General features: G+C 35.5%; 1 protein-coding gene across 1 annotated transcript in view; it reads right to left on the bottom strand.

Moving 5' to 3' along the window:
- Window positions 1–27401, bottom strand: part of Cntnap2 (contactin associated protein 2) — a 2247664-nt gene that overhangs the window by 1389436 nt on the left and 830827 nt on the right. The window contains 1 exon segment of the mRNA NM_001427648.1: window positions 1824–1971. Coding sequence (NP_001414577.1) covers window positions 1824–1971 — 148 coding nt within the window.

The raw sequence follows: 27401 nt of genomic DNA, 5'->3' as shown, positions 1-27401 counted from the left end.
GGTTTAGTGTTAGCATGACTTCCCAAAATCATACGTGGAGGAGACATATCTTCTTTAAAAGAATCCATCAAGTTTGAAATGAAGGAACTTTTATAGCTAAAAGTTTGACGAGGTCGAGGTCCTACATAAGCAGAAAGATGTAAATAGAAATGCAGGTAGATTAGGAGGTACAGAAGAGGAGCCAAGGGAGAAAGGAAGAAAAGAGAGCAGAGGAGAAAGAAATATTTTAGTCTCCTATTCTTTATCTGCTCTTTTGATTTCTATAGTTTTAGTGTCCCACATTCAACTATGTTCCAAAAATATTCAATATTAAATTCCAGTAATGGAAAGAAATTCTAGGATTTAAACACCTTTAATTTCACAATACTGTTTAGTTGTTCTGCTTCATTAATGATTCAAATCTCTTACCATGGCTAATTTATAAGTTAAACTTGATTATAGATAAGCATACAAAGTAAAAAGCAGGGTATTTAGGAATCAACACTGCTACACTTCTTGCACCTACTGACACTTCTGTTGAAACTCTCCCTTGGACAAGAAGTGACAGACTGTATTGCAGGCAGAGAAATGGATAGCAGCTATCCACTGCCCAAACTGACACATGGAAATCTCTAGAACTAGGTGTGACACGATTATAAACTTTTTTAAAAGGTCGGGGTTAAATCACAAATAAAAAAGAACTTTTTAAGTAAAATTAAACATACCAAAACACAAATTATAAATGATAACAAAATCCAGTGGTGTAGGTTAGCAGACTGGATCAGCAGGTAAAGGCATTCGCTACCAAGCCAGACAACCTAAGGCCTTCTTGACCATATGGTGGAAGAAGAGAAGCAATTCCCGAGTTGTTCTCTGATAACGCACATAACCTGGACACACACACACACACACACACACACACACACACACACACACACACTACAATCAAATATGTTTTTAAAAATCTTAAAAATTTCACTTGTTGACTTTTAAAGTAAGAATGACAAATGGAAGGAAACATGGTGATCCGAAGGTTCCCTTCAAAACAGACCTTCCTCCTTCACCAAGAGCCACGTGGGTCAATCTTAGGTAGATCACTGCTTTTCAAGTCATTCATGGAGCTAGAGAGCTGGCTCAGAAGTTAAGAGCACTGACTGCTCTTCCAGAGGACCTAAATTTTAATTCCCAGCAACCACATGGTGGTTCACAAACATATATAATGGAATCTGATACCCTCTTCTGGTGTGTCTGAAGACAGCTACAGTATACTCATTATATATATATATATATATATATATATACATATATATATGCATGTATATGTATATATATAATTTTTAGTCATTCATAAAAGTTCAATTTTATTAATAAGCTTCACTGCTTTGGTATGCCAAGCAAAACACATCCTAACTCCTTGATTTTCTTAATTTCTTTTAAAATAATCTGTTTGACACAGGTCCCATACATGTTGGCTCAGGCCTGTCACAAACTCACTATGTAAATGAGGAAGCCTTTATACTTCTGATTTTCAGGACTTTACATGCCTCATGCTCAGATTATAGGCATTAACTACCACATCTATCTATGTGAGGCTGAGAACACATTTATTGCATGCTAGGCAGTGTTCACCTCCTCAGCCCTCAGTTAATGTGTTCTTACACCTATATGTGTGTTATATGTTTATATCATAAAATATAGAGAAAAACAGTGCTATATACGTGCATATATATATATACACACATATATATGATACTTTTTAAAGAGTATAAGCAACATTTTAAAACATTGCTATTTCAATGAAAATAATCCATGATGCAAATATGAACTGGACACTTGACACTCACAATATGAGCAGCCGTAGACTTCTGCACGCAGCCCTATGTGGCCTTCTCCATTCCAGTCCAGGGGCACAATGCGTACATAGCGGGCAACTACTGCGTGCTGTAGGTCGTGCCGAACCACACTGTCGGAGTTGACGTTTCCCGGAAAAGCCTTCAATGAAAAGAAAGAAAGAAGAACTTTTAAAAACCTTTGAAGAACAACTCACTGACAAATGTATACTTTGCGTAATAAATGAAACTATTTTCTTCTCTGGTGATGAAATTTTATCTCCTTACATCAGAAACACCTGAAAATAAAACTTTTCATTTCTTTTATTGAACTATTTGTTATTTTGGTGCTTTTGCGGGGGAGCGGGGATATAGCTAAGGAGGCAAACACTTGTCATGAGAGCTGAAACCTGAAGATTATTGGATCCCCAGAACTCATAAAAAAAGTCAGCAGGTGTGGGGGCTTCCAGGAATCTCACCACTCCAGAGGCAGAAATGGGACCCTCAGCGCAAGCTAGCTAGCTAGACTAGCAGAAGAGGCGCACTCCTAGTCCTGTGGGGATTTGTCTTGGAAAATAATGTGTAAAGCGACAGAGAAAGAGAATCAACGTTGGACTTAATATAAACATGTGAGACAACAAATTGCAACAATAAATGCAACACACGCATTCAAATTTGTGGGGTAAAGAAACAATATTTTAATTGGGAAACGAGCTAAAGAAACCACAAACCATTTTAAACACATTAACATCTTCCCAAAGACCATTAGGCTCCATTGTCATTCCACAATGACAGGTGTCTGGCATAGGTGAAACAGGCACATCTGTGGTGACAGTCTGTGAATTACCTGAAGGTAAGCCTTGGGTGGTTTGGTTCTCTGACCTGTCCTTCAGTTTCTCTTCCAAGAAACTGAAAGAGTATTGACTAATCAGAAGACATCAGAAATATGAAGAAAGGAGTGTCCAGATGCTGCATTTGAGCAGTAAACATCGAACAATGGCTGCTGAAATTTTTGAGAAATATAGGGTGACTACCTCAACAAAGTATAGTGTACCATTTTCTAAAGGTGCCTTCAGTAGTTACGAAAAATATTAACGTAATGTTTTCTTTTAGATTCACTATAACACTCAGTTCTCTTCAGATCTAAGTGTGCTATGAGATTTAAAAATACTATCTTAACTGACATTTTGTTTTTCCTTTCTACTGTCTATTTATTTATTGGAAAGAAATTTTTCCCATGCAATACACGCTGATTTTGATTTGCATTCCTGCCACTCCTCTCCAATCCTCTCCTCTCCTCAGCCACCATGATCCAGGAACTTTCTTTCTCTTTCAGTAAAAACAAACAGGCATCTAAAATAAATAAAATAAAATAAATAAACCCGAATGAGACAAAACAAATTAATAGGAAAAAAGTCAAAGAAAAAGCACCAGAAACACAATGTAGTCACAGAGACACAGTGAACTGCTTGCACACACAGAAATCTGAAGTTTTAAACATCACAGAGAGGGTAAGCATCAGCATTCATATTGTAAATCATACAAAATCATAAAAACGTCTGGATATGGTAGTATTTGGAAAACATAGGAGAACAGAGATATGTACAGCCAAGAACTTAATAAGCTAACCCAATATTTATATAACACATTATTATTATTTAAAAATGTGTATATCTGTAACTAATTTCGCTACGTGTGCTATCTTCCCTAGCAATATTTGGGTTCATAGAAAGGAAGTGTGACAACTGGCTATGCAATGCCTTGACATGGGAAAACAGGACAAAGTCATGTATACCCTGGCTTTATTTGAAAGTTATATTTTAAGAAAGAAATAAATGCCTTTTTCCCATTTAGACACAATACATTTTATTTTGATATTAAATATTTGAATACAAAATTAAATGTATGATTGAGAATTTCTGTCCCCAATACTTGCATTGGACAATTGGTGTCTCTCCAGTCTGGCACATTATCTATCTTGCTTGTCTATTTTACTTTCTAATTTTGTTTCTACAAATTATTTAAACAATCAACATTTCCTTTATTGACTCACTTTTACCAAACATGCTTCCATTGTGACCATTAGTACCAGTATCTCCTCCACAATTTGAATGAAAACAGTGGCACTCTGAGTGGCACTGCTGACTGAAAGGAAGCTTGACCAGTAAGCTTGTTTCCCTTTGTGATTAAATTTCCATTGGCCTGGAAAAGTATTTATGCCCCTTGTTGTCACTCCTTCTATGAGGATTGTAATTTTTGTATAGGTGTGAAAATGGAAGAAACAAGACAAAGACTAATTTTTACAAAAGAAAACATTAAGATTTAGGGGGACCTGTTCAATAGTTGGAAATTGGAATGGAATTTGAAGCTTTGTATTATGAAATTATGCCATTCAACATTCAACCTTCATCCGAATAGATAGTATATAATAATAAGAACTTCATAGAGGCTTGAAAAAAATCAGACAAATATATCATTGAAAGCCTAAAATTAAAAAGTCAATCTATACTAACCTATTGGTAATGTGTTGCTGGTATCGCTTTTCTTCTGTTGTCTGTGATTTGTACTTCTGTTCAGGGTAGAATATCTTTATTATTACTATTTTGGTTGACACAGTAGTCCTGTAACTCACAATGCTTTATAATAATTAACTATCAATATAATATAACGCTAGACTTTCTGTTATTCTTAGACTGACAATCCTATAAACTGTACACATAGAGAAGATAGTTTTTCTGATAATTGTGATTCCTCCACAAAATTCAGTTTAAAATAATCAATAGTATTGAAGTTCTTAATAATTAACAATTTTCCATGTACTCTAATTATTTCTATTACTCAAATAGCAATTCAGATTTCCATGCTGGTATGCAAATATTCCTATAAAGTACTACATCATACGTATTCTAGGTTTCACATTCCACACACTGCTCTGTCCCATATTCTCTGTGCTTTAGCAGGACATATATAGTGGATATTCTGATCTTTCTCATATTGCAAACAGAAATAAAATAAAATAAGGAATAGACCTCAGTTGACCCACGTGGTGGCTACATTTTACCAGCTTGTGTCCTTGAAGGATATTACTTTTCCTTTCTGGGGAGTTATTAAAAGCAAACCAGGGTTGGATGCATGCTTAGCAGGTGCTGTAGCAATGCCGCCATTATCCAAAGAAATTTTGAACTCAGAAATGCCTGTGCTGCCTTCAGACAGGATTTGAAAGTTGGTCCTCATGTGAAGACATTGTCTGAAGACTTTGTAGCTACTTGGCATTTAAAAGTCAGTTAACTTTAGAGAAAGAGTTTTAAACTATCGAAGCATGTAATTTATCAGACTGTAGATTTAAAAGCATTTTCTCTTTGGGATGCTTGATCTAATGTTTCCTCTCACGTGCACTACCATGGGTTCTGAGGTGTGACTTGTAAAGTATTTTATAGATAGAATAAATAGATTTAGTCCACATTAATGCTTCTAGTTTTTTTCAAGGGACCTTACATTAAAAACCATAACATGTCCAGTTAAACATCTGATAAGATGTTGGGGCTTAAAGATTTTCTTAATTAAAATTGAGCCTACAACCCTTAGCCTTTGTGTAAATCGACATAGATAGATCTCTTGGTGTTACTGATAGCAGTTAGCTGAGGAGATTAGGAGGAAAACAAGAGGAAAGCAATAACACCAAACCCCTGTGTTTCCTAAGGTGGGCAGTGGTCAGCCAGTAGAAAACCACTCCAGTGGAAAGAGTGTCTGTTGCTTACTCTTGACATTACAAACCATGATCTCTCCCATCATTTTCCCTCTAATTATCTTCATGATTCTATTTTTTTATTTTCTCATTCTAACAATTTATACTAAAGTTGAAAGATGGATTTGCCATATTGTAATATCATTATGACTTCGCAAGTTATTCCTTGCTAAGGCAGATACATAGAATGACATTCTTTGTGTGTTGTATCTCTTGCCCACTTTTTCCAGCCTCTTACCCTAGAATTTCAACCAATTCCTTTTAATCTAGGTGGTCATACACATTCCTGAAAGTTCTTTCTGACTATAGGTATATTCTTGACTGCACTTCTCAAATCCCAGCTATATTAAGGCCACCTCACAGAATTTTAGACTCTATTTTCTTAGTTCATCTGTATTTGATCCCTCAAGTACAGGGGCCAGTGGTCAACAGCTACCCATTTACTTCTTTGTGAAAGGAATGAATAAAAACCTGTATGCCCCAATTTCTAGCCACTTATATATACATTCTTGTTATTTCTATTCTCTATAGTTAATAAGCCATATGTTTGGTGATATCCCTACAAGAAAAGAAGATCATGCTGTTCTGATTCAAGAAGACACCAGAGTAATGAATAAAAATTTTCCAGAGTTATGAGGTTGTCATTATAATTATGCAAAATAGCTAAAAATCACAAGATTGTGGAAGAAATGGAAACGGTCATGCAAAATTCAAAGGATACACATTAGCAGTAAAACAAAAATTAACTCTCCCATCTATCAAACCCAGTAAGTTCATATAGGAGAGTCACTTGAAGTTTGCTGAAAACACACATTTGGCTCATGAGCCGGTGAAAATGTGAGACAAAGGTCGTAGAGTTCTACCGGCTTGTGAGAGGGAGCACTTTCTTTGGGAACTACTAGTCCTGACTCAGTTGAATATGCCTCTCCCTTTCAATTTTCTCAGCATTATGAAAGTTCCCTAAATTTTGTTTTATTTATTTTACCACATAATTAACTTCACCTTTTCTTGAATGTAAGACTAAGGAATTACTGGTGGTTTCTTACATCCAAAGTGATATTGGTAATATTTCTTTGTGCAGTTTAAATATTGGAACTTCAAATGTTTTGCTGAATAGTATTCTACTGTACAAACAAGGGAAATATGAATATTTTATAATGCACATAAATCTGTGTCAATCAGAACAAAAGTGAACTTCAAAACTGCTAATTGATCCATGTGAGGTCACGAGTTGATAATTTCTGATTGAAGGGTGATAAAGTAGCATCCTAGTATATAGGGAAAGGGGGACCTGGTCAAGGAGGATATTAGAAGTACTTTTAAGCTGTGAATAAATTTTTATATACTATTTGGTTAAAACATTTATATGCTACTTAAAAATATTAAAAACCAACAAATAAGCATACTGTGCGTGAGTGTGTGTATGTGTGTGTGTGTGTGTGTGTGTGTGTGTGTGTGTGTGTCTGTGTCTGTGTGTGCATGCATGATTGCTTGAATTGTGTGTGTATGTATGTAGCTTTAACATCCCTTTTCACCTTTCTGGCTAAGATTCAAGTGTAAAATGATTTTTCGTCTACAGTAAACACATAGAGTCAGTTGAGGGATTCAGCTTATCTTTTTACACAAAATCCAACCAGTTACTTAAATCCTAACCCTCCTGATACTAAGCACAACAAAATATCTCAAATCCTCATGCTAAAGAAATGATTCTGTGCCAAAAAACAGTGTTCAATTACTGGTATAAAAGAATAGCGAATAATTGCAAAGGGGGTACCTTCAAGCTTCTCTCAATGAAGTCCTATGGAAAAGGTCCAAGCTTATTCAGTAAACATAGTTTTACAGTTTAACCAAAATGTTCAATACAAGAATTCTTCTCCCTTCTAACTGCTTTTCATATGTCCTTACATGGGAGTTTGTTCTCTTTACAACTGAAACAAGGCTTGAGTGTCTCAGGAAAGGGACAGGTCTTGTCTTCAGAATATGATTTCGCTTTTCTTGAGTTTATGGTTTTAATATCACGAACATGAGAACACACTCATTAGAAAGACATTGCAATATACCTTTTATATGGACACCCTAACATTGTCATAAGCATGCAAACAGGAAAAGGGTCAAGTGTTTTTTAGTATGAGAATTAATAATAACTAACTCGATTACTATTTCAATTTTTTTATTCTAAAAACATAAAATCATTCATTTGGATAGCTTTATACCATGATATGACAACACTTCTAATGCTAAATGTATTGCTGGTGAACATTTGTAATAGCTTTTTCAACATATAATTTGCCATTTTTACATTCTATTCCATGATGAATAATCAGTAATAGTTTCAGAGATACCCAGTAAGGCAAAAATATTTCCTGGTGCCGTGGAAACTAATTCTTCATCATATATTTGAATATAATTTTATGGGGGTTAGGGAAGGAAAACCCCTAACATAATATTGAAGTTCTCTTCTTCCATTTTTATGAGTATTAGTTCTCTACTGCTTTCTGCTGAATATATTTGCATATATTTGAAGAGAAATGGTTTAGGCTACTCAGTGTTCCCTTTCGATGTAAGCCTTACCCTTGTGATTTTCATTTTCATTAAACAGAATTTTTGTATTATGTGTATGATTGTTTGGCCTGAATATATGGTTCTGTATACCACCTGTATGTGGTGATCCTGTACAATCCCTTGGAATGCAACTTTTAAAAATGGTTAGCCATCATATAAGTGCTAGGAATTGAAGCCAGGTCCAAAAGCACCAAGTGCTCTTAACCAATGAACTCTTTTTCCAGCTTCTTATACTTTTTTGTGAGAGCAAACACAAATTAGTAAAAAGAAAACAGTCTCTGTTTTAGTTTTAGATTTATCGGACATTCCACCTACTTCATCACCTCTAAGAACCTTCTTCTTTCATCCATTAAATTGCCATTTTCATTATTCAGCAGTTTAATGTGTCCAATCGTTACACTATTCCTTACACTTTTTCAAAAGTGAGATCATTTTAATTATCCTCTTTCAATTTGACTCCTCAGAGTTCTCAGAATACACTTAGTTGAATATTCACCTATCTAGAATTCTCTTAATTTTCTAGTATGTCAGCTGCTCTAAAGTTTCATCTTACTTTACTTTTCTGAGTTTTCAAATCTATGCATTGCCTTTAAGCATCATTGGTCATTAGATTAATTCAAATTAAAGTAATAGTAATACTGACACTAGGGTTACTGTACTGGCTGGTTTTGTGTGTCAACCTGACACAAGCTGGTATTATCACAGAGAAAGGAGCCTCCCTGGAGAAAATGCCCCCATGAGATCCAGCTGTAAGACATTTTACCATCTAGTGATCAAGGGGGGAGGGCCCAGACCATTGTGGGTGGTGCTATCCCTGGGCTGGTAGTTCTGGGTTCTATAAGAAAGCAAGCTAAGTAAGGCAGGGGAAGCAAGCCAGTAAGAAACATCCCTCCATGGGCTCTGCATCAGCTCCTGCTTCCTGACCTGCTTGAGTTCCAGTCCTGACTTCCTTTGGTGATGAACAGCAATGTGAAAGTGTAAGCTGAATAAACCCTTTCCTCCCCAACTTGCTTCTTGGTCATGATGGTTTGTGAAGGAATATAAATCCTGACTAACATAGTTACTAATTTTTATTAGACAAAAATATAAACATGCTCTTCAAAACACCGAAGGACTATGGAAACAGTTTTAGTGGACTCCTCGTGCATTCATGTTAGGATTGTAAATAGTTCCAGCCAACACGACAAACTGTCTAGAAGCTCCATAAGAACAATCAGCCATCATAGTAGTGAAGAAAATATGAGAATTTTGTTTACATAAATGTATGCATGTGGACCTGTCCATTAGCTTTAATGCACACATTTGACAGTGTGTGTCAACTAACAAGTGAATAAATTAAGTCAGACAGCGACAATTAGTTCCTACCTGTTCCCCTTCCACAAGCTGTTAAGAAGTGATTCCTACCTGAACTCTTTTCCATATTTCCATATCTTTTATCTTCCTTGCTTATCATTGTCCCCATTCTCATATATTTTCTATCCTTAAAAAAACACTTTGTCTCAAAATGATGAGTAAAAGGAAAATCAATTGTTATTCATTATAGGTAAATCTAGGAAACCCCACTAAATTTCTTTTACCTGACCTAATGTACTGAATTATAACACATACTTTATCTCGATCTATCAAACAACTTCATATGCAGCTCTCTGGCCAACTTTTTCTCCTATCACTATTCTCCAATATTAATGATTTTAAACTCAAGCCTCCTTTGAAAATTGGAAGCCCTTGGTCCTGCCAGTGCTGTAACCCCAGTGTAGGGTGAAAGTCAGGGGCAGCAGGAAGGAGTGGGTGGTTGGGTGGGGGGAAGAAGATAACATTTGAAATGTAAGTAAAACAATATACAATTAAAATTATTTTCAGGGTAAAAAAATTGTAAAACTATATGATGCTTTGGAAAACTTGATATTCTTCATTTTTCAGGTGGTGATGTCATTTAGATTCCAGGACAAGAATGCCATGGTGCCTGCTCTCCCATCTTGTGGATCATCCCAATTTCTGTCAAGGATCCCTCACTTTAAAAATAGTATTGGAGTTCAATTCCTACAGCTCTACCTGCAGTCCTAAGTTGGCATTTGCAAAGTAGGCCAGCATTTTCAGCATTCTACCCCACATCTAAAACCTATAGTCAAAGCATAAGCAAAGCAAAGAACTTCCCTCAGCAGATCTCCAAAGCCTCCTTCCTTTCCTATTTCCTTCCAAAGTTTGCTAACATTTCCATACTTCTAGCCTCCTATATTGGGATCTTATGCCATATGAGGCTCCTCCTCTGCCTCAGTCACTTTACTTTGATGGGTGCCCCACTTTCCAAGAACAGCTTCCTATTTGAGAGGCCACTGCATTTTATCAAATCTTCTTTATCCTTTTACAGCTCCCTGGTGTTCTCTCTCTCTCTCTCTCTCTCTCTCTCTCTCTCTCCATCTGGTCTCTTTACTCCCTAAGCCAGGGTGCATACTACAAGAGAAATCTTTCTAAATTAAAATCTCAATTTGCATGGACTTAATTACTTCATCCAAAGTATAGATACTTGCCTTTGTTTACATGTTGCCAACTCAATAAGTTAGAAAGAATAATTTGCACAATTATCACCCTTTGTTTTGTTTATAGGATGCTAAATGATTCACTTAACAGATTCTTCTTAACAAATTAGCAAAATTGACTTAGCTGAACAAATATATATATATACATATACATATATATATATATATATATATATTTGGTGCCCCACAGAGACACCAATGTTAGCTCGAGTCAGACCTGAAGTAAACACACAATTTCAGCTCCCAATTGACAGAAATTCTATATTTTATTCATACCTTTAAGGCTTTCATTTTGAGCAATAGAAAATTAAGCATCTCTTTAGCAGTATGTTTGATATTCATATAGCTACACCCATGCCCATCTATGCATATGAAAAGTTTTATTTTCTTTTTGAAGTGAATAATTTGTAACTACAAATAGATGACCATCATTTTAACTTTGGAGCACACTTTACTCATCTAAGAAGGAAACTGGAAAGAAAAAAAAAGCCACTGTAGTAAATTGCAGTCCTCTATAAAGATCAGCTAAAATGCTGTTCACCATAATCCTGTGCTACTTTTATGTAACGTTCCAGAAAGAAGCAGTTGGGATAAATGATGCATGGTTGTTTAGGGCTAAGTTAAAGCTAAGAAGCAATGGGTTTTGCTATCCAATGACATAGAAAGATTCTGCAAGATAAAAAGGAACCTGAGAACTCTTTGGAATCAGACCTTTGAATAAATGACAATGAAAACAACCAAGTCTTAATAACTACTGAAATAGAATAAAAAGATGCTAATCAAGTCTATTTTATTCAATAGATCTTTGTAAAATATACTATGGAAGCACACAATTGGAAAGTAGCCATCCTGCCATCACCCTGGGAGGTGATAAAAAAGAAACCAAGTAAAACTTCTAACAGAGAAAAAGACAGCAAAACCATAAAGCAAATGCTATCTGAGAATATGTATTGCTCTCCATATTTAAATGTCCTTGTGTATGTGAAGAAACTATTTAACATATAAAAATGTAATTATAAAACTTTTATAAACCTTTTAAAATTTACACAATGAATAAACATATATCATTTCTAGTTTCTCTGTTTTAGATTTCCTTAAATTTCATTGTATGTTATTAGTATGCAAACATAAATCTGTGCTCTGTGCTCTTATTTGTAAAGTTTAGATAGTAGTGTTCTTAAGCCATACCTTTCTGCTCAGTAAGGATGTATTTACCTGTTTAACAAAGACACTTATATATTACAATGATTTTGTGTAAAAGTCAAGATTGAATTTTTTACTCAAGAAATTCCAAGTAGAGTAAATAAATTACACTTTCAAGTCCTGAAAATTTATCAAGTGAACACTTATATCTTACCTAGTTACATGCCATTTCTACACACATATGCACATTGGAGAAGTGGAGATGTTAAGTCAAATGAAAGTCAGTATTTTTAATCTTTTTCCTTTGCACTTTGAAATGATTTTAGAGCCACAAAGCAGTTACACAAATAATATAGACAGAATTTTCTTTGCAGTTTCTAATGCTTATCAATTACTGTTCAATCATCAAAGCCAGGAACCAGATATGGTAATGGTATTGTTAAATGAACCACAGAGTTTCTCAATTTTAAAGTGTTAGTAGCAGTAGCAGTAGCAGTAGTGCATATATCTATCTATCTACATATATATAGATATATATGGTATAGATAGATATAGATATAGATATAGATATAGATATAGATATAGATATAGATATAGATGGATATAGATATAGATATAGATATAGATATAGATATAGATATAGATATAGATATAGATATAGATATAGATATAGATAAAGATATAGATAGATATAGATATAGATATAGATATAGATATAGATATAGATATAGATATAGATATAGATATAGATATAGATATAGATGAATATAGATATAGATATAGATAAAGATATAGATATAGATAGATAGATATAGATATAGATATAGATATAGATATAGATATAGATATAGATATAGATATAGATCTTGTTTTGTAGCTTAATCTAGCCTGGAAGACTTGATTTTCCTCCCACAGTCTTAGGGGTGACAACTATGCCCCACCATTTCCATCTCAATTTATCTAGTTTTTATGTGAAACCCATTTTGTTTGTTCATTTGGCTGGTAGGTGTAAGCTTTGCCATTCATAGTTTATCATAATTATTGACACTACTACAATTTTAATACAGAAGTTACATCGTTTGAAAGTCATATTCTTCTGATATTAAACCTAAAAATAGAAATTGATAGAATGTGCTTAGAGAAATTCAGTTTCTCACTTACTTAAGAATTTGATTCATACTATTCTGGTGCATTATTTTCTTTCTCATCCCATGATTTAGTGTCCTCGTCTTTCCATTGCTGTGATAAAATATTATTATCGAAAACAACTTGAGAAAGAAATGATGTATTTCATCCTATAGTCTCTAGTCCATCTTCCAAAGAAAACAGAGTAAGAATTCAAGACAAGAGGCAGAACCTAAGGCAGGAGCAGGAAAGGAAGCAGAGGCCATAGAGGAACACTGCTTACTATAGCTTCCTCTTCATGCTTGCTCAGAATGCCTTTTTGTTCTTTCTAAGACCATCTACCCACTGGTGGCACCATTCACAGTAGTCTAGGCCCAATCATTAGTAAACATATATCTTATAGGCTTACCCATAGACTAATCTTATGGAGGCATTTTCTCAAGTGAAGATCTCTCTTTTCAAATGACTCTAGTCTGTGTTTTGTTATTAAAACAAACAAAAAACAAAAACAAAAACAAAACAAAAAGCCTATCCAGTCCATATAGTTTCTGACTTTTACTGGTTTAGACATTGCAACCTACGTGTTTTATTAGGCACAGAAAGCAGATAAAATAAACTATGCCAAAAGAATAGGGTTGTTATTAATAAGACAACCTAAATTGAAATGGGAAACAGGATATCATATAACATTTGGGAAATGAAGAGGGGAGAAAGATAGTAGCGTGTCTCCAGCTAAGTCTTATAGATACTTATGCACACCAGGAAAGAAAGCATTTTGTGTAATGGATGAAAACAATCGTCGAGACTAAGCATTTTCTAAGAATCACTTCAATCGTAAAACCAATAGTTGACACCCTGAGGACTTATTTGTGTCTCTACTGATGATTGTAGGTTTCCTGAGAAGGCATCTGCTCAGAAAATAATACCTAGACAGTATAAGAACCTATAAGTCATGATGAATGAGTAGAAGTGGCCAGCAGGGAAATAATAGTAACCAGCTAAACAGACTTTGGAATGAGTAGACGTTCACCTCATGACTACAACTGGTGGCTAGAAGTTCAGAAAGGGATGAACGCAAAACAGAAGGCATCATGCAGCAACACGCAGGATCCTTGTGATTGTGGATGCACTGTGCATCCTTGACAATCAGTAAGGACACCCTGGATGCGATGATGCTCTCCAGTTCTATAAGGCGTCAAAGGAGTAACTATAGACCTAAGGTTGCATGAAAGCACTTAGCACTGTGTCTTCTAAGGTCAGACTGATACACAACTAACTAAAAATAAAATCATAGTGAAAAATATGAAGTTCTAAATATCACAAATGGTTTCTTCAATCCTGAAATCTTCATGATGTAGATTTTTTCCAATAAGGTAAGATTTCTAATCAAATGTAGGCACAATTAGTAAAGTGAAACATACAAAATCTAACACCTCCCCAGCAGTGGATGATGTGCCCCAAAACAGAATGCTATGCTAAGGCCCTGAAAGCCGTACTTCATTATGTCAGTATTAATGAAGAAATGAAGGGGGCAGCATTTTGTATCACAGCATCCAGTCATATAAGGCATTTATTTAAACTACCTCTGTAACCTGAATAGATGGTATGAATGATTAATGCCAGAGTTTAAGTAGTTTTTACACTTCACTATAAAGAATAAAACTAGAGTGTATGTCCATGCAAAATGACCAACATGTGATATCTGATGAATATGAAACAATAATGTACTTTTCTGAGAAAGTGAATGTCCTTGACAGGTTTTCAGTGTAAAAGAACAAATAGAAAAGCTGTAAAAGATGATTAAATAATGATACACTCCTTTTTATTTTGTATATTATCTTATTCTGAATAGAATGATAACTAAGTTTATTGTGTGGCTTTCCTTTCCTTTCCAGTGTGTAAATCTAAACCAGGGCTTTGCACAAGCTAAGCTTACGCTTTGCCACAGATTAACCTCCAGTTCTACCTGTCTGCTCTTGACACCAGACACATATGATATTACTAATCAGATTCAGTGCGTTATATTTTATGAAGTAGAAAAAATATGGAAACAGAGGACATGAAGGCTGGAGAAGAGAAGGGTGAGAGTGATAAATGATAAAAATATGTTGCATTCATGAAATTCAGGAAGAATAATAAATAAAATTAAAAGAAATGGATTAACCAAATAACCCCCCAGAGATCTTTTTGACATACAGAGCAATAAAAACATTAATTATATATATACATGAATTATAGACTGAAACATTTATTTAAAACAAAATCTTAGCTCACTGAAGAATTTTGCTATGGAAATGTAAATATATTTCATGGGACCCATTCAGAGTACCTTCTGGAGGTGTGGAAGGCAGGTGTTTAACTCTCTATTTCTGGAGTAGTAGACTTGTTAATGCTGAGGGCAGATCTACCGGTTCCTGTAGATTATGTGTGGTAGGGAGTGGCTCACTCTGCTCTTACAGTGAAGGCAGAAAAAGAAAATAGAATTTGAGATTTTTTTCTCTGACTAGTAAAATGTTACTGAGCTACTATTCTATTCCACAAACTGCAACAAAGAAAAAGAGTATTGTTCAGTCTAGATAGAACTTGCAGAGGAACTCCAAAGGCTAGGAGACTGAAGAATCTTCCTATGAAGAGCAGTCTGAATCACACTAATTTCAAGTAAAGATGGGAAAACCCAGGTACACAGCAAAATATATTTACTTCTAAATCAATACGAAGTGCTTTCTGTGTTATGCAGTTTTTCTTCTATATGTTGAAACCTAAGATGTTTTTGATGAAACAAATTGTTATCCGATTTTTTGATACTTACAGATCAGAAGAATTATGTGATTTTTTGTGCTCCAAGCAGTATTAAGAGAGATACAAAGCTTAAAAAGTTAAAATCATATAAAGTCACTTTGGCAAATAAATATACATCTGTGTCTATAGTGTGTAAAAATATAAATATAGTATATGCACTTTGGATTGCTCTTTATGTATATAAAATAATATATATGCAAATGTGTATACACACACACACACACACACACACACACACACACACACATATATATATACACACACACACAAAAAGAATTATATTGATGAGGTAATGGGCATAGGATAAAGAAGAGGGTTTAGTGGGGGTGGGGTATCATAAGTTGATGAAGCCTGGATATACTTTTTGGACCCCATTTCACTGTGAGCTGTACTTTTTTTGCTAATACTGCCCTGGTTTCTTCAGGAATGAGGCACCAAGTGATGCTATGCGGGCTTGCTCCTTAATTTAAAACTACTGGTTAAGATGCTGACAGCCTATAGTTGGGCAAAAAAGAGGTAGGTGTTGGTTCCTGGTCTTGTGGGTCTCAGACAAAGATCGTGAGAAGGGAAGAAGGTGAAGAGAGATGATGTCGAGGGGTAGGCGAGTCACGAAAACACAGCCACGAGGACTGGACAATAGGAGTTAAGAGCTGCTCAGACAGAATATGGCAAGTTATTATTTGGGGTTATTGGCAGGACATAGACATAATAGCATAGAGGATTGATATCTACCCAGCTCTAGTGCTTTAAAGTCATATTATAAATATAAAAGTTGTCTTTTATCTGGAAACTGAATGATTAAAGGGAAGGTAGAAATGCCTGACCAAGATTAAATATTTACTGCAACAACATGGTCTAAAGCACAAGTGTCATTTAAGGTTTGACTAAAATAAAGAATAAAAACACATGTGTAAGATTCTTCAATAATCATTATGACTTGTACTTATGGAACTCTGACTAACACAAGGGTACCTCAGCTTCGGTAAAGTGAAAAACGATATTTTAATGGCAACCTTGTTCAGAAAATCTGGTGTTGATGACTCAGTATTCTGGCACCGTGGGAAACGAGGAATGTACTTGAGAAATGTGTTCTCTATCTTCCCTCTGGGCCCAGCCTCTTTGGATATATAGGCCACAATACAATGAGGGTTGGACATTAGGAACATTATCCTCTTAGGATATATGGAACGCAATACAGTGAGGGTATAACATTCTTGTCATTGTACATCAGATAGACTGTCTTTCTAAAAATCTCCAGATGACAGACTTAAGTGGGTGAACTTTAATAAACTAGAGATTCATCTACCAGGGAGCCCAGCCACATTTCTGAGGTATGGCCAGTGGTCCCATAAAGCAGTTATTCACTGAGTATGTCACAGCCTGCCAACATCTGTCATTTCAGGACAGACACCATTAGCAGTACTGCTTCTTATAGTTTTGCTCTCATCATCCTAATTAGAAACTGGATTTGAGCTCCAGTTATTCATGGTTTCAGTCAAGTCTACAGAGTAACAAGAGATTATTCTAAAGTAGATGGTATAAATCATCAAAACTGTTCATGAAAACATTTACATGTAATTTCATTTAGGTTTATTTTGTGTTTGTGGTGTGTTGCTGTGTGTGTGTGTGTGTGTGTTATGTACTTATTAGTGTAGGTATACACATGTGTACATAGGTACAATGGACTTGTGTATGTGGGTGTGGAGGCCAGAGGGGCAATGTTGGATATTATTCCGCAAATTATTACCACTGTTAGGTTTTGAGACACGATCTCTCAGTGATTCTGAAGCTCATGATCTTGGCTAGACTGGCTGGCCAATTGACTTGAAGGATTCACCTGTCTCTACCTAACCCTCATCAATTGGGTTACAAGTGCTACCCTGTTATACAGTTTTTATGTGGGCGCTAGGGATCCAAATTCAGGTCCTCAAGATTTTTTCCCCTTTTTCTTTTCTTCCTTTACTTTTCTTTTCTTTTCTTTTTTCTTTCTTTTCCTCTTTCTTCCTTTCTTTCTTTTGCCAAGTACACAATGAAATATATCTCTAGCTATATGTGAGTATGTAAAAGCTTTCTGTGAGTGCTGACACAGAATGTGAGAAAAACTTATCATGTGATCATCGCCATCTCCTAAGCACTGTGAATCATTCACACCATGTCACACCATTTATAATTTTTTTTTATTTTATGTCCTTCACTTATTCATTTCTTCATTTTATTTTTGATATTCAGAGTCCCCAGTACTGAAACCCAAGCAGTCATTACAGACCCACATATAATACTAGCTCATTTAAGACATTATTTGAAGTAAAACTAATAAGCTTCATGTCTTTCATTAGGCCTAAAATGCTCTGATTTGTACTTCAGAATTGACAGACTTGAATTATTCTTGTGTTATATTTAGGTCAGATCAAGGAGGCATGAATCTTATTTATTTATGCTTCTTCAACCTAGCTTTTGGCCTTCCTTTTGCTAGAGATGATCCTTGTGTATAAAACAAGTTAACAATACATTGGTAAGTAAGAAGATAATGCCAATGTCATGGGAGTTTACCAATACTGCTACCTTTACTATTATATCAGACATATTTGAAATTTACCATTTAAGAAAATCCTTTTAGAAAAAAATATGTAGAAGGTGATGCAAGTTGTGTATGTATTAGTGGTGGGTTCAGCTTTTTTCTGACCCTTGTTGTGTGAATGGGTTCAAATGTATTTGCAATTTTTGAGACTTCAGAGCTGTCAGATCTACCTAACATTTAATCAACTGATACATTCCTTTGTTGACTGTTAGAAAGACTATACCATAGAAAATGGTCCCAAGGAGAAGCATGCTGCCAGAGAACAGGTACATTTAGAAATGGGTTTGGGCACTCACTTAAAGCAGCCATCTTGAATAAAAACATACTGGGATATTTTTAAGTACCAGGAAGAATTTACATGTACATATGTAAGTGTGAATGAATGCATAGTAGTTCTTAGGAAACAGGATATTCTAATACTTGACAAAGATTTGCATCACTTCTTTCTATCTCTTGATTAAGGTGTTTTGCATTTATTTAATTGTTTTATGACAGGGTCTCACCATATAGCCCTAGTTGTTGTGGAACTCACTATATCAATGGGTCTTTGAAATCACAGAGATCTGCCTGCCTCTCCCTCTTGAGTGCTGAGATGAAAGACATGAATGACCAGATCCAGCCCAGTGCGTTCCTTTTATCATGCATCTTTTTTTTTTACTTTTTTGCTTTACACACTGAAAAATTCTTAGTAAGTAGATAGTAATAATATTGAGTTATTCAAATGACAAAACATATATAGCTTGTCTTCAACAGCTATATATTTATTATATATAAATTAACTGCCAGGAGTTAATATTCATTCCACTATTAATTATAGCTTAAAACCAGCGTTTGGACATTTGTAGAAGGGGATGGCTGTGGAACTCCATATCGAACAAGCTTTTCTCCCCATCCTGTTTGAGCAACTACAGTCTTGTTTCTTTAGTGTTTTGTTATCCACGCAGATGGCAATTTGTTTAGTTGGCTCAGACAGTCAGTTTCTAAGACAGAATCCTTGAAATTGTGACCTTCAATTTATAATATCAAAGGTTTTCACAGACATTATTTGAACTAATGGATTTTCCCCCTCAGAGGTAACTGTGAATAAATTTCCAATGATTTTCCAATAATAAATATCTCTGAGTAAAGCATGGGTAAGGAAAACATTTATTTGCTTTTACTCGTTCTTTTTAGTGCTCTCCACATCACTATTATCCTCTCAGGGGTAGGAGATGGCTCAGAAGTTAAGATCACCTGTTCTTCTGGAAGAGGATCTAGTGTCAATTCCTAGAACCCACACAGTGGCTCACAACTGTAAGTATTTCCAATTTCTGGGCATCCTAAACCATTTTCTGGCCTCCATGGGTATCTAGCACACGCACTATATACATGCATACATGCACACAAGCACTCATACATGTAAAATAAAACAAAAGAGTCTTTAAAAACGTAACTGTCCCCTAGTTAAAGTTCCAATGAACTGTATAAGCGACACTGAAAACCAACCAACATTGATTTCAAGTAAGTGAAAAATCATTTGTTGTGCCTCCTGAGGTAACAGGGTGTGATGGAGCTAGGGAGGGCCTAACACAGGAAGAGAGTTGGGTAATAGTCTTTACCAGTTAGAAATATACTGCCTTGTAGAACATTGGACAGTTTCTCATCTAACTTAACAAGCAGATATTAACTTTCTTATTTCACTGACCATATAGAATATTCCTCCATATCTTTAAAATTATTACCAATATTTATTTACTTCTATTTTATGTGTCTGGTTGTTTTCTCCATATGTATGACTGTGTACCATGTACATACAGCAACTACAGAGCCAGAAGAGGGTGTCAGATTCCCTGGATCTGAAAATACTGGCATTATAATCTCCACATACGTGCTTGGAATTGAATCGAGGTGCTCTGGAAGATCAACCAGTGCTCTTACACAGAGACGTCTCTTCAGCTCTCTGTGTTTATGTTTTAAATCAGCTCTAGATTCTTGTTCCTTTCCACTCTAACGATTAAAAAGATAATTAATAAATGCTTACTATTTACTTACAAAGAAATCATGCTTTTAAAAGCTTGTTTGAATTTATATCTGACAATACATGATAAAAGGATTTTTTTTAGGCAGGTGTGATGATGTCTGGAACGGCCGGGCAAGCCTGAGACAACCCCAGTCCGGTGCCTTAGGGAAGATGACACCAGAGAGAACTCTGCCCAGTGCCACATGGCATGGGTCAGGTATAGCACTCCTGTGCTGACCTCAGACACCCACAGGCCCTGGGTGCTGCTAAAATGAGCAACTAGGAGGTGGGGAGTTGGAAGAGAAGCAGAAGGTTACGGACACAATGAAGAGAAGTGAAACCAGAGACTCAGGGTTAGTAAGGAACAGTCTGATGTCAGCATCCGGTGATGTTACCTGAATCCATGGTGAGGCCCTGACTTCTCCTGGCATGGAGGACCTTATATGGGTCCACGGCCCTACAGCAAAGCAGTTATGTTACCACCAAAAGCTAGGCAGATATTCCATCTAGGCAGCCACCTGGGGCTATATTAATGTCTGAGGGCTGTGCTGAGCATTGTAGACATTGTGGAAAACTGGATTCAGGGGTCATGAAAGCTGGAGAACTGCTCTGTCCCAACCTCACCAGCCTTTAGATTGTAGACCCTGTACCTTGATGAGAGGCACAGTAGATCTAGCTCTGGCTTCAGGAGTTGCAGAGAGGGCATGAGCATGGGAGAGCTGACCCTGCCATGTGCCAGCTGAAACATTGGGTGAGCTAGCTGGACAGTGCAGGAGAGGTTACCCTAGTGGTGTGGGGTATGGAGAACCAGAGTGCTGACCACTTCAGTTACCACAGCCCAGGTTCAGATCCAGAACTTTAAATTGGTCCACCCCAACATCTACCTCATCTATGAATAGCTGGAATATATGAAGAAACAGGTCATGCAGATCCAAATCTGAAGGATCTCCATGATATAGGGCAACAATAGGATATCCAAGAGGAGTTCAGTATTGATAGTGTAACAGAAATCAGAGGCATTAAATTAAACCAATGACTCATTGCAATAAACATTTGCAAGTAGTGTGGTATTAGCAAAAAGGTACACTGTAACATCTTATGACACTACAGTTTCCAAATTGTTTTTTTTTCCTTCTCTTTTTCTTTTTTGGCAGGAGTGGGGTTGCAGGAGCAAAGAGCAAGTACAAAGGGATGAGGAGATGAGTGAGATTGTGGTCCCCAATGTAAAAATCACAAAGAGTCAATAAAAAGCTAAATTTAGGCAAAGAATTTTTAGAAAAATAGTCTTTTCTCACAGTTTGTCAAATCTTTAACATTCATTACAAAAATGTTTTCTGGGGGGATTATGCACAAAAATTAAAAGTTAACATATGGCCATATATGTCTGTATGAAAATATTCTCATACCACAGTATAATGAGCTATGAAAATCAGACAAAATACACATTGAGAAAAAATAAGTCACATTTAAAAATAAAATTAAATTAGGAATGCTAAAATCTTTAATTGATTCAAACCTAATTTTTACTTGAAAAAATTTATAACAACATATAAAGTATATGAGCATTTCAATATTTTTTATTTAAAATAGGCAGTTATAGCAAAATAGTAAGAGGTATCATAACTGCAACAGCTAGGGAAAAAAATCCACAGCACAGAATGTACTTGAAAAGGTATTTACGACACTGTACAATGTTTAACATGACAGCTCAAGAAATGGCAAGGGTTACTAGGCTTTTGAGTCCACTGGCATGTAATAATATGGAAGAATATTGTGTGACAGAAACAGTGATGAAGGGGAGGAAGAGAAGAGACAAGGATCTAGGTGAGAAGTAAGACGGGGATGTGGTAAAAGTGGAAATAGAGGACAAGAGGAAGAAAGATAGCACCTTTAAAGTATGATCTAGTCTTAATTATAGTGCTGGAAATGATGACGTCGAATCCTTTAATTGGGTTTTTTAGTATACTCTAGCTTATATTACTCAGAGTATTAAGTATAATCTAGTCAGGTTTTCCTGAGAATCTTGAGAACGAATGCACCTGTCTGAATCCAGCCCAGACTTCTCTTCAGGCCACTATGCAAATGCTTTCTTCTAAGTCCCCTAAAAAGCCTGGGATCTAGGAAAATTATATTTCCATTTTCATTTTCCAAAGAAGGTTTATAGATCTCAAGTTTCCAGCTTCCTGGGACATCAGAGTAGTCACAAACTCATGATTAATGGGCACGCCTAAACTAATGTGCCTTCAGTTTCTCATTTTGCACATTGTTGCCACAGATTTCCCTCTCCTAAACTTGCTGAAACTTTGCTTCAGCCTATTGCTGTAACCTTTACCTTCTGCTGAGATCTGTAATAAGAGAACTTGCCCTCTGCTGTGTGGACCTGGGGTCTCATCAGAACCCCAGCAGCTAACTATGGAATTTCACAGGGGCCTGAACTTTAGGCAGAGTCCTCCAATGTGCGGCTGTGGATATGTCCAACTGTCTATGGCACTGCTAACTCTTAATAAACTTCTTGACCATACGCATAGCCTTGTTAGTGTCCCATCTGAATCCCAATTGAGAACTTTTCTGCCCTTGTTTCAACAATAGCTTGCCCCTTCACAGAACACGTGACATTCATATGTCATAATGTCTGTAGGTAGCTAACTTCTCGATTACCTCTAGAGGATCTACTCTAACCTGTCTGTGGTGCTGTTGCTTAAATTCTACTGTCTGTGGAAAAGCAGCCAGAAGTATTGCAGACTAGTGTGTATTTTAGACACCTGAGTTTTTGTTTAAACATAATAACTGCCCTATTCAAAGGTGTCTTCAGATAAGACATGTTTTATAATCTCAAATTTGAAAACTGAATCTTAGACACTTTGACAAATCTACAAGAAAATACTTTAAGATTGGGCTATCTATCAATACACCTTCAAGGATCAGCTCTAAGTCCTTCATATGCAAACCATTATTACTGAAAATCTCCAAGGAAAAAGTGGATATTATGACTTGGCAATCATTTTAACCACAGAAATTATTGTATGGTTATAAGATCTATTATTTCCCACATCATCCTTAACCTACTCTGTACTGGGAAAGGGGTTGGAGGATTCCAATCCTAAAAGATCAGCCTTTCAGACTAGACCTCTCTCAGCTATTTCTCAACCTGTTAATTTCATAAAGACATGAACACTGAACTCAGAACTAAGGGTGTTTTAACCTTCAACAACACCTAGACAAGCAAGTAGACTGTTGTGTAAAAACATTATTGCTCACTTGTTTTCCTGTCTCCAGCATGAGAATGGTTATATTTGTTAAAGTCCACAGAGAAGTGTGAACAAGGCTTGATATGTCGTACCTTTGAAATTGCTGGGATCTAGATAGCAAGTTGCAGACTTTCCAGTGTTCAAAGGAGGTGAGGGTAGCACTATGAAAATCAAGTTAGTGTCTCTTACATGCTTAGTTAGAGCAGACATGGAGTGCTCTGCATTTTATTATCACTTCCATTGTTGGTTTGGAAAGACAACAGGTGATTTGCCCTTGGAAGGAAGGTGTCAAGACCTCAAGACCCGCTGTGTGCTCTCCAAGCTCTTACTATGAAACCATGAAGGAGTAGGTTGTGCATGAGTTCAAATCCAAGTTTGTGAATTGTAGAAATAGAAATAAGTTGATTTCTAAGGCTTCAAGACTTCTATTCTTCAGTGCTTCTGTTTTTTTAGCATATATTTTAAACACAAATTAACGCATGGTTCAAATCGAGAGGGGCACAGGAAACAAATATGCTGATACAAAGGAGATAAAATGGCCTAGCCAATTTATGATAAAAGTGTATAATTAGGGACTCAAGAATTATTCCAACATGTTCATTACAAGGACAGACTCTTCATCCCATCAGGGCTAGGGAGATTGTATTATTGCTGGCACTTCTTGCTAAAGAAAATGAGTTTTGTTGTTAGAGGGCATGCTGTTTTCAAGTTGATCATTTTTAGAAATAGAATTCAGTCTCTTGGTTGATGTCAACACTGGCAATCCAGATTAAAGAAGTCATTACCTGTTAAATCTGAAGCAAAAGAACACAATATGACTTAAACTAAGACTATGGGAAGTGACCCAAGAGCCTAATGTTTCCTCAGTTGTTCCAGCAATCCTTTTAGACCCAAATTACCAAGGTAGGCCAGAATGTCCTGACAGTGTGCCTACACACCAAAACATCCCCAGTGTTCTTTCTACTTAAAATGAGGCTAATTAAACTATACCAACTATTGCTTTGACTTTGAGTTCTAAATTTTGTAAGAAGTCAATAGATAAGAACAAAATCTACTGGCCAGCAGTTCCTCGAGAAAGTAACCAGATGCACTGGAATGTTTTAATAAATTAACTCCTTAATGTTTAAAAGAACTTCGGAAATATTTTAATTTATGCGTATAGGTATTTTGCTGGCATGAATATCCGTGTACCACCTGCATACAGTGCCTCTGGAAGCCAGGACAGGTTGTCAGATTTCCTGGGACCTAGAGTTGTGAAAGGTTGCATGCTGCAATGTTGCTGCTAAAAACTGAACTTGGGTCCTTTGGAAGAACAGACAGTGCTGCTAACCATTAACCCATCTCTTCAATTCCTACAAAATAATTTTATGTGACATTTTAATGTAATGATTTCAAAAAGTATGTTTTGAATGAATAATGTAAAATTGTGCATTAATTTGTCAGGCATCTCAATTAGAGCAGTCAACAGAGAATAACCTGAGAGCATGCATATTAATAAATATTTGAAGCAAAGAAATGCAGAAACTATAAGGACCTGCTACAAAAGAAGAGACATTATTTAGGGCTTTTCTATTCTGCTTTCTGTTGCTAATTACTTAAGACCTTCATTTGCTGATTAACTCAGCCTATACTGAACACAGTTTGGAGTACTGAATGCTGTGCATATTAAATAGAGTTACTCCATCTATCCAGTTGATAGCTACAATAGAATGAGAGGTGTCAGTAAGAGAACTAAGCTTGAAGAACTAAACACATGTTTGAATAAAAAAAATGAAACAATGAATATGTAGAATATTAGATTATAATAGAATTTATTTTATCCTTGTTATCTCTTATACTTTGAGCTAAATAAAGTTACCCTTTTTTATTTTCCTAAATAGCACCTGTGCATTTATTGTTAAATATTCTAGTAATGATATATATGGTTTCTATATTTTATGCCAGTGAATGTAAAATAAATTATGGTAAGGCATTGCTCATAAAATAGGTAATTCCACATTCTAAGTCACAAAAATAATCCTGATTAAAATCATTAAGTCTCAAAATAAAAATAAAAAGTTATCAGCCTGGGAAAGGGGCTTGTAAGAAGGAAACAGGAACAATATATGTATGAAGGAAATTAGAGAATGAATTTTATACTTGTATGAAATTGTGAAAAAGAGACTCAAACTTTAAAAATCACAATCAATACAAATTACTGAATACTGTTTTAGAAAATCAGGAGGTAAAAATAACTAAATTTAACACAACTAAATATATGTAATATATAAAATATCATTATATTAAATATAAACATATTGTGACAATATATGCATTATATCTTATATAATCTATGCAAGTATAAAATACATAAATACAATTATGTATAATATAATCGATATAATATATAATAAATAATATAATAAAATTATATATAAATAATATATAAAATATATAAATAATACATGTATTATATATAAACATATGTATTACACATATAATATTAGTAAATATATGTATAAAAATAGTACTTTAGATGTCTTGATTACATTGTGGTTAGAGTATGGTTGACTATCCTCATATGTATTCTTTTGGAGAAAATGTATTTATTTTAATTTATAGAATAACAACTAGAGGGAAAAAGAACATCTATATTGATTACTTAGTGAGTGTATTCATTTAATATCCAGAAGCTAGTCTAATGAAACAGCAATACATTTTCTTGTTTAAAGAAATCATCACTTTTCTTAGGTTATGTCATAAGCATTTTCCTTCCAGTCATAAATCAAAATCCTTCTAAAATTCAAAATGAGGTACTATGCATTCATAGTTTTGACTTATATTCCTCTACTCAAAAATATCACTTAAATACAGATCACACTGAGGGAGAAAAATAGTGTTTGATTGTCTCATGGAAAATTCTGAGCTATCATGGTTGAAACTGAATAATAAGATAAGCCACAAACACTGTGAACGATACCAATAGCCTGTGTCCTAAGTGCTTGGAGAAGGTAGAAATATATGAATAAATATTCTAAATTAGATGCAGAATGAAATAAGAAGTATGATTAAGGGGATTAAGAAAACCAGACAGAAGAGCCAGGGTCAATGTGTTCATGTGAAGAACATCAGTGTGACAATATTAGCTGGAATCTAGATCAAATGGATGTTCAAGAAATAATTGATTGCTCTGAGAAAGGGATAGAAATTGAAACCTCATGCTGAAGACAAATGAAATTTGCTTCTATTTGATTTAGAATCTCCTACTTTCTTCTAGGTTGAAAGTATTTCTCTTGAGCTGAATGACTCAAACTACCAAGGATATTCTAGAAACACTACCTGGTGAGTTGAAAAGATTGGCTCACTCTGCACAAATCATCTGGATCTCCCTATATACCTCAAGAAATAGGATCAAAAGATACACATGTCTGTCCTCAAAAAGTATTTTGGTGTGTACTATGAGTTGGAAGTTGATGAATATGGATCCCAGTCATGTCTACCTGGTGCTATGTGTCAAGATGTTCTTGGGTCTTACTTTTGTGACTGTGCACCTGGATTCCTTGGAAACCACTGTGAACTCAACTTTGATGAATGTGACAGTCAACCATGTCTCCATGGAGGTCTATGTGTGGATAGAGGAAACAACTACTACTGTGACTGCATGGGTAATGGATTTGCAGGTACACATTGTGGGACCTTGATGCCTCTTCGTTGGTTAAAGCCTTATCACAATGAAGCAACATATGAAGATACTGTTGACAGCTATATTTCTTACTGTTGGCCTGGATACACAGGTCTCCTGAGTGAGATGAACATAGTAATGCAGTAGCAACCCCGGCCAATTTGGAAAGAAATGCACCAACCTGTCCTAGGGGATC

This window comes from Rattus norvegicus, chromosome 4 (assembly GCF_021556685.1).
Source record: "Rattus norvegicus strain SHRSP/BbbUtx chromosome 4, alternate assembly SHRSP_T2T, whole genome shotgun sequence".
NCBI classification, from domain to species: Eukaryota; Metazoa; Chordata; class Mammalia; order Rodentia; family Muridae; genus Rattus; species Rattus norvegicus.
Note: the sequence above shows the minus strand (reverse complement) of the source record. Positions and strands in the feature narration are given on the sequence as shown.